This window comes from Schistocerca americana, chromosome 4, assembly GCF_021461395.2.
Source record: "Schistocerca americana isolate TAMUIC-IGC-003095 chromosome 4, iqSchAmer2.1, whole genome shotgun sequence".
Classification (NCBI taxonomy): Eukaryota; Metazoa; Arthropoda; class Insecta; order Orthoptera; family Acrididae; genus Schistocerca; species Schistocerca americana.
The window spans coordinates 472,382,795-472,403,053 of record NC_060122.1 but is presented as its reverse complement, the minus strand read 5'-3'; the positions used below and the strand labels follow the sequence as shown (position 1 = coordinate 472,403,053).

At 40.3% G+C, this 20,259-nt stretch overlaps 1 protein-coding gene across 1 annotated transcript in view; it reads right to left on the bottom strand.

Moving 5' to 3' along the window:
- LOC124613108 (DNA-binding protein SMUBP-2-like) overlaps window positions 1-5,484 on the bottom strand; it is a 57,967-nt gene extending 52,483 nt beyond the window's left edge. The window contains exon 1 of the mRNA XM_047141713.1: window positions 5,024-5,484. Within this exon, the coding sequence (XP_046997669.1) occupies window positions 5,024-5,252 (229 nt within the window). The 5' untranslated portion in view covers window positions 5,253-5,484. The remainder of the gene's footprint in view (window positions 1-5,023) is intronic.
- Window positions 5,485-20,259: the final 14,775 nt, after the last annotated feature.

Below are 20,259 nucleotides of genomic sequence, written 5' to 3'. Positions count from 1 at the left end.
GTTTAACATGGTAGAAACAGTGAAAGCTCCAGGTGATTCAATTCTAATGAATGATTGTGGAAAATCTGTTGGCAATATTTGGTTGTTTGATCACATCCGTCCTTCCTGTACTCTCTTAACTTGGATACAAGAAAACAGACTATGTGACTTTCCCACACTGTTTACTTCAATAATGATGGAAGCTGAAGAAATGAATAAAAAATCTGTGCCATGGCCAGGACTTGAACCAGGGTCTACATGCTTACTAGGCAGTAATGCTAGCCATTACACCAACATAGCACTATAGCTAACATTGCTGCATGGACTATCCCAGTCCAATGCCCTACCTAACACAAATTCAATTCACATCTTCAGCTTATTTCCCCCTTCTTAAATCATCACTGTTGTTCTCATTACCTCTCATCACATATCAAATACGTATCATCACTCTATAACTGTAGTACCAGATTGATTCGTACAGCATTTTTGCATAGCACTATGTCTTCTTCGATCTCCTCCTCCATTTTAGCCCACAGTTATGGAAAAACTACCCTCTAACTTGTGTTTTTCCAAAACCCACTCTACATTCAAGATTCTAGTTTTATTCATTATCATTGGAATAGCTTTCCCCTCAGAAAATGGAGCACTACCTACACAAAACGTGTGTCCTCTAAGTACTAAGAGACATTTCCTCAAAGTATTGTTTCACTCTTGCTCTCTGTAAAAAGGTACTGAAAAGTTGCTCAAAACTCACATTGGAAAATGTTTGTATTGCCTTTTGTCTACTAACACTAAGTTGATTGAACTGCAAATGCACACAGAGCTCTTTGTAACTGAAGATAAGGCGTCTTGGGGAACTGTGACCACTTGTAATTATGATAAAGAAAGACAATGTATGGGTGAGTTAGTATGTTTTATTAGGGTAAGGCAATATGCAGCTCATCAGCTAGGTGAATATTCAATTAAAACTCATGACAGATGAAAAGTGTTCTCTGTTGGAAAAACTGTCCAATTCTACAATCATTTTAGCGACATTAGAAGTCCTAAAATTAAAAAAAAAAATCAATGAAAAACATTCTGTTCAGTTTATTTGTACTAATCTTCTACTGGACATTGAAAGCAGTGCATATAATTAATACAGTTAGGTCTACTTTAATAAGGTTTCAGGTTTTTTTAAAATATTTGTCCAGTCATAGACAGACAACATGTATTGAAAGATAAACTCACAATCATTTACAAACTATGTTTGTTGAGTGTAGTGTAATTTTAAACATATCTTAAGATTTTGGCCAGTGTGTGATGTGCATAGGCCTACCACAAATCACTCCAAGCAAGAATCAATCCTTCGCTTGGCAATGAGTCACTGAATCAGTGCCTGGAAATCCTTATTACTGCTGTTGGTAAGGTTCTAGTGGAGCTAAAGCCTATTATAAAATGTAGAGTGTGTATAACAAGCTGTAGGTGATTGACAAGTTCTTATGCATCTACATCTATATCTATACACTGGAAACCACCATGAGGTACATGGTAGAGGGTACATCCCATTGTACCAGTTATTAGGATTTCTTCCTGTTCCATTCACGTATGGAGCATGGGAAGAATGATTGTTTGAATCCCTCTGTATGTGCAGTAATTATTCTAATCTTATCCTCACGATAGACTTTCTCAGGATAGTATACGTCTGTCTTCAAGAGTCTGCCTTTTCAGTTCCTTCAGTATCTCTGTGACACTCTCCCAGGGATTAAACCAAACTGTGACCATTCGTGTTGCCCTTCTCTGTATAAGTTCAATAACCAATGTTAGTCCTATCTGGTATGGGTCCCACCCACTTGAGAAATATTCTAGGATGGGTCACACATGTGATTCTTTAAGCAGTCTCTTTTGTAGAATGGTTGCACTTTCCCAGTATTCTGCCAATAAACTGGAATCTACCACCCACTTTGCCCATGACTGAACCTATGTGCTCATTCCATTTCATATTGCTACAGAGTGTTACACACCAGCATTTATATGAGTTGAGTGATTCCAACAATGACACACTGACATTATGGTCATGGGACACTACATTTTTGTCTTGTGAAGTGCATAGTTTTAAATTCCTGAATATTTAGAGCAAGTTGCTAATCTCTGTGCCATGTTGTCATCTTATCAATATCTGACTGAATATTTATGCAGCTTCTCTAAAATAGTACTTCATTACAGATATCATCATCATCATCATCATCATCATCATCTGCAAAAGGCCTGATTTTACTGTTAATATCGTCTGCAAGACCATTAATATACAAAAAACATGAACAACAAGGGTCCCAACATACTTCCATGGGGCACATCCGAAGTTACTTCTACATCTGACAATGACTCTCTATACAAGATAACATGCTGTGTTCTCCCCACCAAAGTCCTCAATCCATACACATGATTGACGTTTTCGAAACCCATGCTGTCAGTACAGAAGAGGTCATTCCGTTACAGATATCTTATTATGTTTGAGTTGAGAATATGTTCTAAGATTCAACAACAAATCGATCCCAAGGATACTGGACAGTAGTTTTGTGGCTTACTTCTACTACGCTTCTTGTAGACGGGCATTACCTGTGCCCTTTTTCAAGAACTGGGCACATTTTTTGTTCAAGGGATCTACGATACATTATAGTTAGAAGAGGGGATAATTCACTTACAAATTCAGTATAGAATCTGACGGGGATTCCATTGGGGCTTGGAATTTTGTTCAGCTTTTAACGATTTCAGCTCTTTCTCAACACCAATGACTCTAATACTTACTTCATTCATCCTTTTAGTGGTACAAGGATTAAGTTGGAGCAATTCTCCTGGGTTTTCCTTTGTAAAGGGACATCTGAAATTAGAATTAAACGTTTCAGCTTTTGTTTTATTACCCTCAATTACAGTTCCTGTCTCTTTCACCAGGGACTGGACACTACCTTTGGTATCACCACCAGCCTTCACATATGACCAGAATTTATTTCAATTTTGTGGAATGCCATTTGATAATATTCTGCTACGGTAGTCATTGAAGGTGTCACACATTGCTCTCTTGACAGTCAAACGAGTTTCATTCAGCATCTCTCTATCTAGGCCTATAGTCCTACACTTTGTTTTACAGCTATCATGCAGTAATCTCTGTTTCTTTAGAAGTTATGTTACAGTGACTGTGTACCACAGAGGTGCCTGCCCATTGTGAACTGTCCTACTGGGTACATATCTATCCACTGAGTGGTTAACTATTCTTTTAAATGGGAGCCAGAGTTCCTCCACATGCTCCTGACCTGTGCTGAAAGTTCCAAGTTCCTCACTGAGATATGGCATTATGATTTTTTATCTCGTTTACTTAACATATATATCTTTCTGCTTGTTTTAGTTGTCCTTTGTACTTTGGTAATCATTGTTGCCACAACTGTGTCATGGTCACTGATACCAGTTTCGATGTGGATGTTCTCAAAGAGGTTAAGTCTTTTTGCTGCTATTAGCTCCAATACATTTCCATCATGAGTGGGATTCCTAATCTGTTCTAGGAAGCTTTCAGAGAAGGCACTGAATAAGATTTCACAGGATGTCTTATCATGCCCACCACTAACAAAACTGTAATTTTCCCAGTTCATTGTTGGATGATTAAAGTCTCCACCAATGATTAAAGGATGGTTGTGTTGCTATGGACTTGTAAAGAATGCAACGAAGAACATAAAATCCAATGGCAGCATTCAGCAAATAACTCTTGAATAGTATCCTTGTGGCCACCATTTTATATCCTATTTTGACAAATGATGATGCAGTGTCTACATCCTCATTCCACTAGAAACAGCGAAAAGCCTAAGAAATTAATTGAGGGTATTAGCATACAGTTTTAGACTAACACCTCGCCTTCATTGATACTTTTTTCACCAAATTCCGACAAAAACTATGTCATTATCAGGATGTCAACCTGTTAGCCTTCTGCACTGGACAAGGATGATGGTCCCTTACATACCTCACTGGAGCACTTTATTTGTTGATATGTGGTGGTTGACTGCACAACAAACTATACCAATAACAAATGGACATATATTTTCATGCTATTTATTTTAATCCATTTTTAATACACTAGACATATTGAGCAAGCACTTAATCCGTAAGGGACATCAAGAAAACACAGTGCCCCCTGAAACTGCTGTTTTGGAATGTAGCTCTCTCCTCCTCCCCTTTACAAGTGAAAGATACTGCTAGAAAACAAATGATTTATAATGAATCAACATTGATTTGTGCAATAGTCAGTCACATGTGGATGGGTGTAAGTTAAGTATATGTTTAAGTTTTTAAAAACTTAAAACATATTTTCCCTACAAGTTGAATACTTTGAAAGATCACTTCCAAAAATATACAATAATAGTGGAAATAGAGCCATGATCAAGTGGATGGATCAATTTGTCATTGTTTTGGTCATTTGTGGGAGCTATATACAACTTACATCACGATGACAGGCAACTGATTCAATAAAGGGCCCAAACAGAAATCCATCTAGTTACATACTCTCTCTAATTCAAATGACTGTGAAAATTAAACTTATTTTCTGTATCACAGAAGATCATAACAAATAAATAAACTTTGCTTTTTATGGCGGCGTCAGGGTCCAAAGGATGAAATACTGATAGGGCTAAAGGGTTAACATTTAGATATGGGTCTTTTATCAAAACTGTTACCATTCACTGAATCATCTGGAAACAGTTGCTCGTTGGGCACTGAAAATACTTAGTTTTTTTTCAAAAATAATGTTAAAAATATATTGCTATTCTACATAACTTTTCACGATGGGTAGCGTAAATGTTCATATTCAATACAAGTCCATCGACAATTTCGTATTGAACTACAAGTTATTGGTCTTCCGAAATTACAAGTACGAATTAAAGACTGAGTGTATGATTTCTTGCAACTGCTGTCTGTTGCAATGTGATATTTTTACCCAGTGCTAAGCGTAATAGTTGAAAAAAATCGCGCACACACACGTACCTAATCCAAGCAGTACAAACTGAGATACATGTTAGCTCATTACCTGTTGAGAAGTATTGGTAATTCTCTTGGCTCGATACATTAAGTTCACAGTCGATGACATAGTGCCCTTTACTAGGAGTAACGGACACCACATCCAGAACTTTAATGACTGGCTTATCTGGGCAGGTGCTCCTCCCTACATCGGCGTCTCCCCTTTGTCGTTCGAATGCAAGCTCACATTCCAATAAACTAATTTGTTTGTCCACCCACTTCGTTAGTACTTCTTCCATTTCATGGGATCAAAACCTGAATTTCATATGTACACAGAGTATGACATCGCACATAACCTATCTATTTCTTCAAAAATATTAGCATCCCAGATTCATGACGAGTCCTCTTGTTATTTAACATCGTCCTGAACAGTGTGTAACGCCGTTTTCTGTCGGAATTGATGAATTTTGTACCATTTATATTTCACAAACATTTGCAGACGCTAAACAAACAGACAACATTCGGAAGTCATGTCTGCCAACAGTGCAAAGTCTGCGTCTGCGAGCAGAAACAAGGGAATACCATTTTAAAAAGTTTTATAATTATTCTCTAGTATTTAACTTACACAAGAACCTAATATGTTAAGTATTTTAATAGATATGCAGCTAGAGAAATAAATAGTATTTAAGTATGTTTCCATGACACTGCTTGTAATGCGCTCTCTCTTGAAGATACCTCGTGAATAATGGTGGAAAATATTTCATAATACTTGTAGGTAAATCGACAACTCCACGTTTCCGATACACAATATTTTTACTAAAACAGACGCGTATATATTCTTTATTGATTTTTTATTGTTAGTAGCTGCAACTGTTCTTCGTCAGTTTATCATGTAGATAAGAGCAAATGTTATTCGACATCGTCAACATTTAGTAGCAGTTTTATGAACGTGAATCTCGATATTTCAGCCATCAATGCTGCACGCAGAAATGTACATGCAGATAAAAAAAAGGCAGGAAAATCTGACTAATGATTTTCCTCTTTATTACAAACAGAGACATAAAAAATTAACACATATTTTAAATCAACCGCCTTACAACTCATTCAACCAATCGACTTGACAGTTTAGCCAACATGTGCACAAAATACAGTATAAATCGCCATTCCGACCCCAGACGGCGGAACACAGTGGCTGCGTTCCCATGTTGGACGCTGTTATCATACGAGACATGTGTTTTGACCAAGGTGCTTGGCTTTGGCTGCAGCGACGCATCCTGCCCGTCATGGAACTGAGCAGAATATAAAACATTCCAACGTATCTCTAATGGCGACGTTCAGACACATCTTATAAACAGAAGGGTGGAACAGAACTTCAACGTCAAGGAATCAAAGGAAGGAAGATTTGACGTTTACATTTATGAACAGAGTGCTTTTCTTTTTTTCTTTTTTTTTAGCTTGGTCCTGTATGCGCCAATAGGTTCCCAGATAAGATAATTTTATCTTTCAAAATGTTGCTACATGCTGGACATTTACATAACTTTATTTTTTGTTTTAATCTTAATAATAAGGTCAATCTTGACCATTTCAGGGGCTCAGTTTTTGTAACAACTCAGCGAAGATAATTTTTTTTAGCCTTTTAGAATTGTGGTCAACTGACAATATTTATTTTTTGATAATTTTATTATGTTGGTGCACATGTCGTCTCGGCACCTTTGTGAGTTTTTAAAACTATAGTCTTAAGAGGATTTCCCACTTCCCTTTTGTGTGCTGCTATGTGTTGTAATTACACATAAAAAAATAATGAACAGTGTTTTCTGTTGTTATTTCATGTTTTCTTTTATTTAAAAAACATTTGTGACCGATATTAAAGTTGTGATATCTAAAGCTTTCTCGGCGTACTGATTGTTCCACAAAAACACGGGAGAACCACGGAATTTCGGCGCAGAGTCTTCTGGCCATCTTCAGGTGGGTACCACTGTAGTAGCACTGGCGAGTAAGCAAAGTATTTCTGAAGAATGGCTTTTCAACTAGGCAAGTGAACAGAGTGATGCAGACCTACAAACGACGGAACAAGGAAGAGGAAGAGGCCTTCAGGTCGACTCCTTATCTACCATTTATTGGGAATATTTCTTCACAGATTGGCAGGATGTTGAGAAAGTATCACGTGAGAGTCATCTTTCGCCCTCTTTCCAAAATTTCATCACTGGTGGGATCCATTAAAGACGACCTGGGCCTGCGTAAATCATGTGTTTACAAGATTTCGTGTGAATGCGGCAAATCATATATAGGGCAAACAACACGAACTTTGCAGGAACGCATTGTGGAACACCAACGGCATACTCGCCTTCTCCATCCCACAAAGTCCGCAATCGCCGAACATTGCATTTCCACAGACCACTCCATGAATTACAACGACACAATAGTTTTGGTCCATACATCAAACTTTTGGAGCTCGATTATCAATGAATCTGTGGAAATAAGATTGTCTGACAACGAGACTCTCATCAACCGAGATAGCGGTTATTAGCTAAACTCTGCTTGGAATCCTGTTATAGATAAACTTCATAGTTGACGTAGTTATCTGCATAAAGTTGAAAATCGACCTGATATCGATACGCCAAGTTTTCATCATGGAGGGCGCGAGGCGCAGTGCACGGAGTTGTTATGAACACAGCGCATGCACAATGTCACCTCAGTATGGCTTTAAATAGCAGAGCTCAGCGCGTACTCGCCAGTACTACTACAGTGGTACTCACTTACGAGAATGAAGAAAGAGTCCTAGCAACTTTATCACGCAATAATGGTATGATCTGATACTGTCACAATAATGTACACTCCTGGAAATGGAAAAAAGAACACATTGACACCGGTGTGTCAGACCCACCATACTTGCTCCGGACACTGCGAGATGGCTGTACAAGCAATGATCACACGCACGGCACAGCGGACACACCAGGAACCGCGGTGGTGGTCGTCGAATGGCGCTAGCTGCGCAGCATTTGTGCACCGCCGCCGTCAGTGTCAGCCAGTTTGCCGTGGCATACGGAGCTCCATCGCAGTCTTTAACACTGGTAGCATGCCGCGACAACGTGGACGTGAACCGTATGTGCAGATGACGGACTTTGAGCGAGGCCGTATAGTGGGCATGCGGGAGGCCGGGTGGACGTACCGCCGAATTGCTCAACACGTGGGGCGTGAGGTCTCCACAGTACATCGATGTTGTCGCCAGTGGTCGGCGGAAGGTGCACGTGACCGTCGACCTGGGACCAGACCGCAGCGACGCACGGATGCACGCCAAGACCGTAGGATCCTACGCACAGCCGTAGGGGACCGCACCGCCACTTCCCAGCAAATTAGGGACACTGTTGCTCCTGGGGTGTCGGCGAGGACCATTCGCAACCGTCTCCATGAAGCTGGGCTACGGTCCCGCACACCGTTAGGCCGTCTTCCGCTCACGCCCCAACATCGTGCAGCCCGCCTCCAGTGGTGTCGCGACAGGCGTGAATGGAGGGACGAATGGAGACGTGTCGTCTTCAGCGATGAGAGTCGCTTCTGCCTTGGTGCCAATGATGGTCGTATGCGTGTTTGGCGCCGTGCAGGTGAGCGCCACAATCAGGACTGCATACGACCGAGGCACACAGGGCCAACACCCGGCATCATGGTGTGGGGAGCGATCTCCTACACTGGCCGTACACCACTGGTGATCGTCGAGGGGACACTGAATAGTGCACGGTACATTCAAACCGTCATCGAACCCATCGTTCTACCATTCCTAGACCGGCAAGGGAACTTGCTGTTCCAACAGGACAATGCACGTCCGCATGTATCCCGTGCCACCCAACGTGCTCTAGAAGGTGTACGTCAACTACCCTGGCCAGCAAGATCTCCGGATCTGTCCCCCATTGAGCATGTTTGGGACTGGATGAAGCGTCGTCTCACGCGGTCTGCACGTCCAGCACGAACGCTGGTCCAACTGAGGCGCCAGGTGGAAATGGCATGGCAAGTCGTTCCACAGGACTCCATCCAGCATCTCTACGATCGTCTCCATGGGAGAATAGCAGCCTGCATTGCTGCGAAAGGTGGATATACACTGTACTAGTGCCGACATTGTGCATGCTCTGTTGCCTGTGTCTATGTGCCTGTGGTTCTGTCAGTGTGATCATGTGATGTATCTGACCCCAGGAATGTGTCAATAAAGTTTCCCCTTCCTGGGACAATTAATTCACGGTGTCTTATTTCAATTTCCAGGAGTGTATATTGCAGAAATGAAGCAATGTGTTCCCATAACAGTAGTGGTCCCACGACAAACAGAAACTGACTTTTGCAGCAGTTTTCACTCATCTGGTGCAGTGTACTGTCAGGCATAGACAGAGGTGGTAAGACATAGCCCCAAAAGCTTTGGGATACCCCTTAGTTGGTGGTAAGTATGCATCCCAAGGACCATAAAAGGCAGATTAATTTTGTGGCAAGCCCCTTCCAGAAACTACTTTGGTGGTAACCATACTTCCCAAGAACCATTAAAACCCCGTTTCTTGTTGGGATATACACTTCACACAGGCCTGATGGCTATTTTTCACAACAAACAGAAACTACAGTTCATGCAGCGGACTGCCACTAGGTGCCAGGAGCATACAGAAATGAATATATATATATATATATATATATATATATATATATATATATATATATATATATATATATATATATATATATATATATATATATATATATGTATATATATATATTCTCCATTAAACGCTGTAAGAAAATACATTTAGTGGTAAGTATATCCCTCACGGCATGCATAAGGGTTATGGCTAATCTTAAGGCTATTTCTGTTCCTAGTGATACATCTATAACTACTTCTATTATTTTCAAATAGTACCTGTTTCTTCACAACAAACTTCATAGTCACTACGTTTACATGGGACACATCTTCCGAAAGACGAAAACTGGATTTCAGTAATGGTTTGTTGCTTTATGTTTACATGTGAAGGTCTGAATCGGATTTGCTAGCCCAGTCAATCCTGGCATCTGCAAAACAGCTGTACCAGTTTCAGATTTGGTCAGCACAATCGCTATTTCTCTGCGCTTAAATATTAGATGTTGACATCCTTATATTCAATCTAATGTTTCTGCTTTTCCTTCACTGCATAGTAAGTCACTCCGTCCATATTGGCCGAATACTTTGAAAACAAGACGTAATCTGATAATCCAAGCACTTTTCAGAAACGGTTGTATGTTTATGTGCGAGCGAATATCGATCGTGGAAGTGGAAAAGGCAACTAGAAACGGATTTCCAGAATCAGTTTTGGAGTGTTTATATGGCCAACGAAAAGGGGTTTTGTGAAATCGGTTTACGAAATTTGGTTTTGATAGCCCCATGTATACACAGTGAAAGGCATAAATGAACTGTGAGGATGTGGGTAGTATGCCTAATATTTTTAAATAGTCGCCTACTTGATGTTGAAGGACCGGCATCCGATATTATCCTTACAGCACATTTCTGTGCAGTTTCTATCTGTGGAATTGCCCAAGAAATTTATCCAAGTAATATCAATGAATGGAAGTATGTAAAGTAAACTAATTTTCAGATCCTTTCATCAACAAAGCTAGTAGTTATAATATGTAGAGTAAATGTTTCTGATGCCAAACATTTGAAAAGATCTATAATGTTTGATTTCCAAGTCCAGTTACGATCAGTACATACACCCATGAGTTTCAAACAATCATTTTTTGTGTATTTGCCTTAACCCATGCCATATCGCTATTGATGATGTTATACCTTATCCTGTAACCAAATAAACAGTATTTTCTCTAATTTGTAGACCACTTACCAAAAATCAGTCAATAATATTTTTGAAGGCTTGATCATTCTCTTTTCACAACATTTTTGTGCTTAGTTATGTTGCTTTTATCATCAATAAAAAGAACAATCCCGCTTTATCAGTCTAATATGAAAGCTCATTTATACACTGCTAAAGTAGGAGTGATCTCAGAACTGAGCCTTGTGGAATACTAGTAGTAATTTGTGCCCATTCAGAAGAAGTTTGATCATGAGAGCTCTGTGAGCTAACATGAACTTTTGCTTTCTGTCCTTCCTCAAGAACTATAAAATTGAAGCTTCTCTAAAGGAAGATTGTGATTCATTCAGACAAAATGCCTTTGACAGCTCATAAAAAACCCTGGTAGATGAAATCTTGTGATTCAAGTTCATTAATACAGAATCAGTGAAATAGTAGCTGTCATCTTCTGGAATCCAAATTTTGGCTCATTTGTAGATATGCTCAACCATTCGCAAATACATAAGCTTTCTCAGAGCTTTTGAGAAAGATGTTAACTGTGAAATGTGTTGGCAGCTACTAATATCTGTGCTACTATCTTTCTTAGAAAGGGTCTAAAATGTAATATTTTAGTCTGCCTGGAAAGATATCTTGAGAAAATGATGCATTAAATGTATAGCTGAGTAAAAGGCCTATAACAGAAGAAAAAGCTTTTAATATTTTCCTTGATGTGTTATCAACCCAGTGAGAATTTTTGCATTTAATCGAGTTAATTATTTTCCTGGCTGTTCTGAAAGAAGTTGATCTTGAATCATTTGAATGATTGTGGGATCGTATGTCACAAACACTGCTAAGCTTACTGAAAAGCTTGTTGTTCAACCATGAACCAATGGAGGATTCAGTTAATATGGTTGTACTGAGTTTCTCAGTTACATTTAGAATGTGATTGTCAAATAAGTGTATTATATATTGTTAGTGTCATGAGCCACTTGGATATTACTTTCAATTACTAGAGCATCTTACTCTCTGATTGACTTCCTCTTTCCCTTCTACAGTCCATATTTCTTTGATACTATTTTCACAATTGTTAATCACATATATGGCATGCAAGCTTTCTGAATTTCTTATAACTATTAACAATAAAGAACAATGCCTTGTACAATGTGAGAAGAATTGCATATGTGCGATCATTCTGACCATCAGTCTTCCTGCTGCATGATACTTTAATGCTTTTTTTTGTTTTCCGTGGTTCCTTTAATGCACCACTGGTGCCATATTTTACAGTTTTTATTTGGAAAAGACAGAGAAAAAATTATTTAGAAATGAATTATATGTGGAATTTACATCCACTTCCTCATATACTTCGTTCCAGCTTATGCCTTGCAGGTTCTTTCTAAAGGGTTCTATTGTCAGTTCATTAACTTTTCTGGAAGTTTTCCTAAACTTGGTTTAGAGTTGTCGTGCCTGTTGTGGTTAATTAGCCATTGTGGTCTGATAATCCATTTAAAATGGCTGATTACTGACTTCATTGGTTATGTTGTCACATACAAAAATGTTGTCTATTCATATGCAGAAGCCATGCACATTTCTGATGGGGAAGTTTACAACTGAAGCTACACTGTAACTCTTAAGTAACATTTCTGTATAACTTTTGAACAGTCTCCTAAAAAAATTAATCTTGGAATCATGATAATATGTCATTGGTCTCATTTTGTCAGATGGGTAATACAATAGGATTCAAATTTTTCGATTAACTTCTCAAATTTTTGCTTTAGCTTTTAACAAGCTCTGTCACTGTTAGTTCCTTAATTCTGATGATAAATTCCAACATTTTACATCACATCCATTGTGAATTGATATTTAGTCTATTCTTACTGTGTTTGTTTATGATATAGCAGATTATGTGTTATTGTATCTTTTAAAACTTTAGTTGACTGCTTGCTTTCTTTGACATAGTGTGAAGGTGGTATCAAGACTCTGTATTTTTATTCAAGTGTTCCTCATCTAAAGAACCTAATGTCTAAAGGAGGAAAATTATTTAGGTTTCACTGTACTTGGACGAAGAAAAAGTCTATACTAATCAAAAAAAGAAATAAATCGATCAACTTTATTTTTAGTTGAAACCTGCTTCAACATTGAAAGTGAGTTCCTCTGTGGGAGGCAAACACAATTTTTCTACTTTTTAGTAATTATAAAAAAGAAGATGTAAAGAATAAATAAAAAAGACGATATGTACTACCTTCTAAATAACTTAAAATGGTTCAAATGGCTCTGAGCACTATGGGACTTAACTACTGAGGTCATCAGTCCCCTAGAACTTAGAACTACTTAAACCTAACTAACCTAAGGACATCACACACATCCATGTCCGAGGCAGGATTCGAACCTACGACCGTAGCGGTCACGCGGTTCCAAACTGATGCGCTTAGAACCGCACGGCCACACCGGCCGGCTCTAAATAACTTAGCTGAGATGGTATTTACACAGTTTCTTAAGCAATAAAACGTTGACTTCTTGATATGTTTGCATGATAATTTTCCTTCCCTTTAAGATGCCAACAAAGTGTAGAATGTCCCATACTGGCATGACCTTTACCAAGAACATCCCTCATGAAATTTGCTTTAGCTGCTACTAAGGTCTTCTGCTGTTACTAGTCCCCCATTGTTGTTACTACATTCCAACTTTTATAAGACAACCAGTTCTTACAACCACACTCCCACAGTTCATTTCTTGTGTGTTGACATTCTGTATACTTTTGTGAATAGCTGGCTTTTGAGCGCAGTTGCATTGTCCCATTTTGCATTTTTCAGACCTGCTCTGTGGTGCAAAGACTCTCAATATATAAAACATTATCGAGAAGTTTGGAAAATGTGAGAGAAATGGAAAGTAATGACACTTGATCGACAACAAAATCTTCTCCTAAGCAGTTCAGTGGACAAGTGCAAGGTTACCACTGTTAACAACACGTTTCACAGCCAGTCACTACAAACTTTAATCATCCCTAACATAAATCTTGGCCACCTTTAACGGTTACACCTGTAAAATTTTCGACTTCTAATTTCTTTCACCTACCTTCCAACTTGAGTAATTTTTTGCACTCCCTCTCCGCTTTCATCTATATTTTTCTACATTCTGTCCTAGTTTGTTAACAGCTGCTCTTTTCCTTACTATTTTCAACTATATTCCACAATGCTTCCTACATACCTTAGCTTTCCATCACTTTTTTATTTGTTATTGTTCTGCCTGAGACAGCTTCGTTTCACTTATAATACCCAAACGTTCATTGCAGTAAGATATATTTTCGGTGTCTAAATAGTAAGTTTTGAGTAAGTACTTGATGAGCTTGTAACTATCACCTCCCCACCATCTAAAGGAAGTGGAAATGAAGATCCCATGCTTATTCCACAGGAAGAAAACATCAGAAGATGTAGAAGGAACAACAACTTTATTTTCCATTGACAAGTTACTGCAACAAGACAAAGAAGCGGGGTTCATCTCCACCAGGGCTGACCAGCACTTTCTAAATCTACTGCACGCAGGGAACTCCTGTTGTCAAGAATTTCATTGCTGTCACTGAGCATGTTTAATTAGTGCACACACAGGAGGCAACTGTTGACATTGACTTCCGCTGAAAAGATGGCTAGTTACAAATTGATATTGGATCAGCAACATTATACAAACACGGAACTTTTACCGCCTAAATCACAACCTGAACTCACCACAAAATTTTAATTGGTCATTACTTGTCTCCTACTTTCCACATCATTTTTCCTTGATTAGCGGCACTGGAAGGGAAGTAGATCATGAGTAATGTCTTTGCAGGAGTTGATGGACTGTTTCCACTATAAATCTGTCACTTTGCAGTGCAGTCTACAGAGTCATGAGTTTCCAGAAGAACTAAAACTATGTGGTCGTCTGTTTGCATTTACAGTCCACGACATTCGACTGTGACTCCAGTTGTCAACGCTTTGTTGGCCGTAGGGGTTATTTCAGTTGGCAGCAGTTTACCTTGATTCGAGTTATTTAGAGTGAGTGAGATCCATAGTAAACTGGAGAGACCACTCAAAGGCATCATTGCTAGAACCGTAAACGTCTTTGATGGAGTAGCCATATTGTAACAGGGCAGCAGTACTTCTTGTCGTTTTTCTGCTTGTGACTTTAAAGTGATTTTTTTTTAACAAACATGGTCAAGAGTTGTGTCGCATACGGATGCAGTAACTGATGGACTGAAGATAATGTTATTCCATCCCTCCTGTAAGTTGCATATGCTTCAATATATCGTAAAGCAAATAGCGCTCGAGAAATTCAAATCCTGTGTGAAGATATCTAAAATCTTTTCAGTTTTCCTCACTCGCATCCAGAACTTTTAAAGAAATAGATGGTCGCAATACGAAAGGAATACTGGACTCCTCATAAACATAGCGTCATTAGTAGCTCTCATTTTACAAAAGACAGCTACATATTTCGACCAGTATCTGATAGGTACTGAAGATGACGATGTACCAGGCAATTAATAGGAGAAGGCAGCTTGGTCGGAATAAAACACCAGTATCTGAGGTAAAACCATGTATTTAACTAGCAACGACAATACACTTTGCCGTTAATATATCTTTCTGAATCTGTAGTGGCTCGTAATTGTTGCTGATAGGTTCTTTTAACTTGTATCAGGAAATTAATGAGATGCAGATGAAGGCTTATTCCACATTTTTGATGAGCCAGGGCAGTTTCGAAAGAGGAGAGTGATCCTTGTTTTTTCTTTTGTTTCTTTCTCTTGAAATGGTGAATGGCTTTTAGAATTATCAGAACACATAAGTACTAATGTGTTCTGATGACTCTAAAAGTCATTCACCATTTCAAGAGGAGAGTCAGTATCTCGACTGCTGCTGCTGATGCCGTAACAGCAAGATTAGCTACTGATAAATGCCTTATCAGCTCTATCACAAGATCTGGGATCTTAAAAATAGTTACTTTTGGATACTAGATCAAAGAAGCAGGATATCATTTGCTTGTATAGCTCATTTTCCACTGCCTTTACTATATTGCTCTCAGTGCCACCATAGGACTTACTTAAACCTTGTAGTTATGGTGGGGTGTTTTCTCAGCTGCTTTTTCATGTTTTAAGTACTTTCCCAAAGATTTCAGATTTTTGAAACAGACTTTGGACCTCACTTCATTCTTACCCAGTTTATCAAAATGTTACCAAGTATCACAGATGGTAGGCTCCATTCTGTCTGCCGATTCAGTAATTCTTGCAGTTAGATTGTTTCAAAGAACAATATAAAAACAAACACGACAATTGCACAAGGAAATGTTTTCACAGTTGGCGAAGTGTCTCAAATGTTATCATCGACTCGCCTGTCGCTCGTGTGCACATCGTTCATTCATGTGTCGACCTGCGGACGCCCGCACGTTCAACTGTTGAAAGTTTTCGCTCTGAGTCATGCAAGCAAACGTTTTGGAAAATAATAAAAAACGTAATAAATCATTCCTACAAGAATAATCCAGTAAGGTCTTGCAGGTGAAAAGTATCGAGCGAAAAAAACGATATTGAGATGAAAGTACTATGTACACTATGTGACCAAAAGTATCCGGACACCCCAAAAACATAGTTTTTCATATTAGGTGCATTGTGATGCCACTTATTGCCAGGTAATACATATCAGGGACCTCAGTAGTCATTAGACATCGTGAGAGAGCAGAATGGGGCGCTCCGCGGAACTCACGGTCTTCGAACGTGGTCAGGTGATTGGGTGTCACTTGTGTCATACGTCTGTACGCGAGATTTTCACATTCCTAAACATCCCTAAGTCCGATGTGGTAGTGAGGTGGAAACGTGAAGGGACACGTACAGCAGAAAAGCGTACAGGCCGACCTCGTCTGTTGACTGACAGATTCCACCGAAAGTTGAAGAGGGCCGTAAAGTGTATTAGGCAGACATCTATCCAGACCATCACACAGGAATTCCAAACTGCATCAGAATCCACTGCAAGTACTATGAGAGTTAGGCAGGAGGTGAGAAAACTTGGATTTCAAGGTCGAGCGGCTGCTCATATGCCACACATCGCGCCAGTAAATGCCAAACAACGCCTCGCTTGGTGGAAGGAACGTAAACATTGGACGATTGATCAGAGGAAAAACGTTCTGTGGAGTGACGAATCACGGTACATAATGTGGCGATCCGATGGCAGGGTGTAGGTATGGGGAATGCCCAGTGAACGTCATCTGCCAGCGTGTTTAGTGCCAACAGTAAAATTCGGAGGCGGTGGTGTTATGGTGTGGTCGTGTTTTCCATGGAGGGAGCTTGCATTTCTTGATGTTGTACGTGGCACTATCACAGCACAGACCTACATTGATATTTTAAGTACCCTCTTGCTTCCTACAGTTGAAGAGCAATTCGGGGATGGCGAGTGCATCTTTCAACACGATTTAGCACATGTTCGTAATGCACTGCCTGTGGCGGAGTGATTACACGACAATACCATCCCTGTAATGGACTAGCCTGCACAGAGTCCTGATCTGAAGCCGATAGAACACCTTTGGGATGTTTCGGAACACTGACTTCGTGGCAGGCCTCACCGACCGACATCAATACCTCTCCTCAATGCATCACTCCATGAAGAATGGGCTGACATTCACCAAGAAACCTTCCAGCACCTGATTGCACATATGCCTGCGAGAGTCGACGCTGTCATCAAGGCTAAGGATGGGCCAACACCATATTGAATTCCAGCATTACCGATGGAGGGCACCAGGAACTTGTAAGTCATTTTCAGCCAGGTGTCCCGATACTTTTGATCACATAGTGTATATACCAAGAAGTATCGAAACGTGTCTCTTAGTCACGTGGAACAGTGAACTGCTCATTCACCGTGGCGATGGGAGTGGTCTCTCTTCCAGACAGATCTTAGCTGACCGTAAGTACTTTCCACCATATAGTTGTGAGACTTACTGTGGAAGATTGGCCATGTATTTAAACCTTTTTACTACACTTTCCTTGTCCAGTGAGCACACCTCTGAAAGGTTTGGGTTGGGTTGGGTTGTTTGGGGGAGGAGACCAAACAGCGAGATCATCGGTCTTATCAGATTAGGGAAGGATGGGGAAGGAAATCCGCCGTGTCCTTTCAAAGGAAGCATCCTGGCATTTGCCTGGAGCGATTTAGGGAAATGACCGAAAACGTAAATCAGGATGGCCGGACGTAGGATTGAACCATCGTCCTCCCGAATGCGAGTGCAGTGTGCTAGCCACTGTGCCACCTCGCTCGGTCAGACTGGTTTAGACAGGAGTATTCACAGGCGAACGAGCATCAATATACAAGAAGTATCTCTAAACAGTAGGCGACCACTAGTGAACACCGTTTTGTCGTGTTTGAGTGGTATTCGCTGGTGCTTTCTTGTGCTTCATTGGTTGTTGGGCTTACAGTGAACCATCAAAGTAACTTCGCTTCCAGTTCTGCTAGTACAGAGATCATTCGGCTGCTGTTTCGCGTGTGAACTTCTTTCGCTGTTGACATGAGCTGAGTGAGCGACAAAGAGGTCAGAAGGGAATGGAATGTTGCTGACTGAAATGTTATATATCATTTATCGTAGGTGCTTGTGGGTCCAAGATATCCACAGCACGAGCACAGAATAAAAATAAATAGGATTGGTTGAAAATAGCTGAAGCACTCAAAGTCCCAACTGGCGACACGAGAAAGACGATAAAGTCATTATACAGGGTGAGGCATAAAGGATGAACGGTTTTCAACTGAACAATACATCGTTAGGAGTGCTTCAAAAAAATTTTTAATTACAGAATAACACTCAAATAATGTTGCCTTTTAATGAAATTAATGCTTGAAAACAACATCGCCCAGGTGACGGCCGTTTTCACCAAAGCACTTCTCAAGGCGCTCTCGGAAGTTGGCTTCAACTCTCTGCAACATGCCTCTGTCTATTTGGACGATTTCCACACGAACAGCTTCCTTCAATTCTTCAAGTGTACATGGTTTATGCACGTACACACGTGATTTCAGTAACCTCACAACAAGTAGTCGCACATGGAAAGTTCAGGGGAACAAGGTGGCCAATGAATTTCCCCCAACCGGGAAATAACTGGACCACGAAAAACAGACTTAGTTGCATCCATAGTCAATCTTGCCGTGTGAACTGTAGCTCCATCCTGCTGAAACCACGCTCACCGGATAGGAATACATTTCTTTAATAATTCAGATAGGAAGAATTCAGTGATCATCTCTCTATATCATTCAGAGGTTACGGTTACAGTGTTCCCGCTATTGTGCACAAAACTATCGTAGCTAAACACACGATGTTGCACAGTCCACGGCTCCATGACGTTGACTAAACAAAATGGCAGGAGCTACCGATCACGTTACCATATCACTACTTCACTCCGACTGCCTGAGCCTGAATACTAGCTGTTCTGAAAACGTCCGCCCTTTCTGCCTCACCCTGTATATTGATCAGTCCTGTCACAGTACATCAGACAGTCACCTTGGGACTATGTAATGGTTTCTAATGCAGTAGGTTTGGGTTTTCACTGGCCCAATAACGACGATTGTGCTGATTTACCATTTCATTCAAATGGAAATGAGCTTCATCACTCATAAGCAAAATAATGTTGTCATTTTGCTCAAATATGGCCTCCATTTCTCAGTCAAAATCTATTGGGTTTAATTTTTGCACAATGACCACTTTGTAGGGATGAAATTTTAGGTTAGTATGCAAAATACGCCTTACCGAGCGATTACTGTGGCCAGCCAAGTGTCTTCTAGAGATCGACCAGGACTACGAAGTATGGCTTGCCGAACTCTTTCCACATTTTCTTGTGTCCGAACTGAGCGAGGAGCTCCTGGTGGTTTTTTGTTCATAACTGTTCCTCGCGTTCGAAATGATTCTACCCAACGTGAAATGGTGTTATGAGTGGGAACACTATCATGTCTAGTGAGATTTAAATGGCGACGAAACTCACGCTGCACTGCAACGATAGACTCACTATTGTGCACAAAACTATCGTAGCTAAACACATGATGTCGCACAGTCCACAGCTCCATGACGTTGACTAAACAAAATGGCAGGAGCTACCGATCACGTTACTGCATCACTACCTCCGACCACCTGAGCCTGAATACTAGCTGTTCTGAAAACGCCCGCCCTTTCTTCCTCACCCTGTATATTGATCAGACAGGTCATTATAACCCCCTACCTAACAGACAGTATGTCCAGATTTGGGACAGGTAACAGTGATGACGTGTCATGGCACGGAAGCAGTGAGGCCTTCGTAGGTTGCTGGAGTAAGTTAGCACATCTGCAGATACAAGTCACTTTAAATCCCGTAAATTCTGGGAAGGGGGCGATCAACTCTGATGCCATGTTCAATCACATTCCAGATGTGTTCTACCGGGTTTAGATGTGGTGGGACCAGCATATCAACTGGAACGTGCCGCTGTGTTCCTCCAACACCTCCACCACAACCCTGCCTCGTTACACGGCGCATTATTTTCCTGAAGAATGGCACTACAGTCGA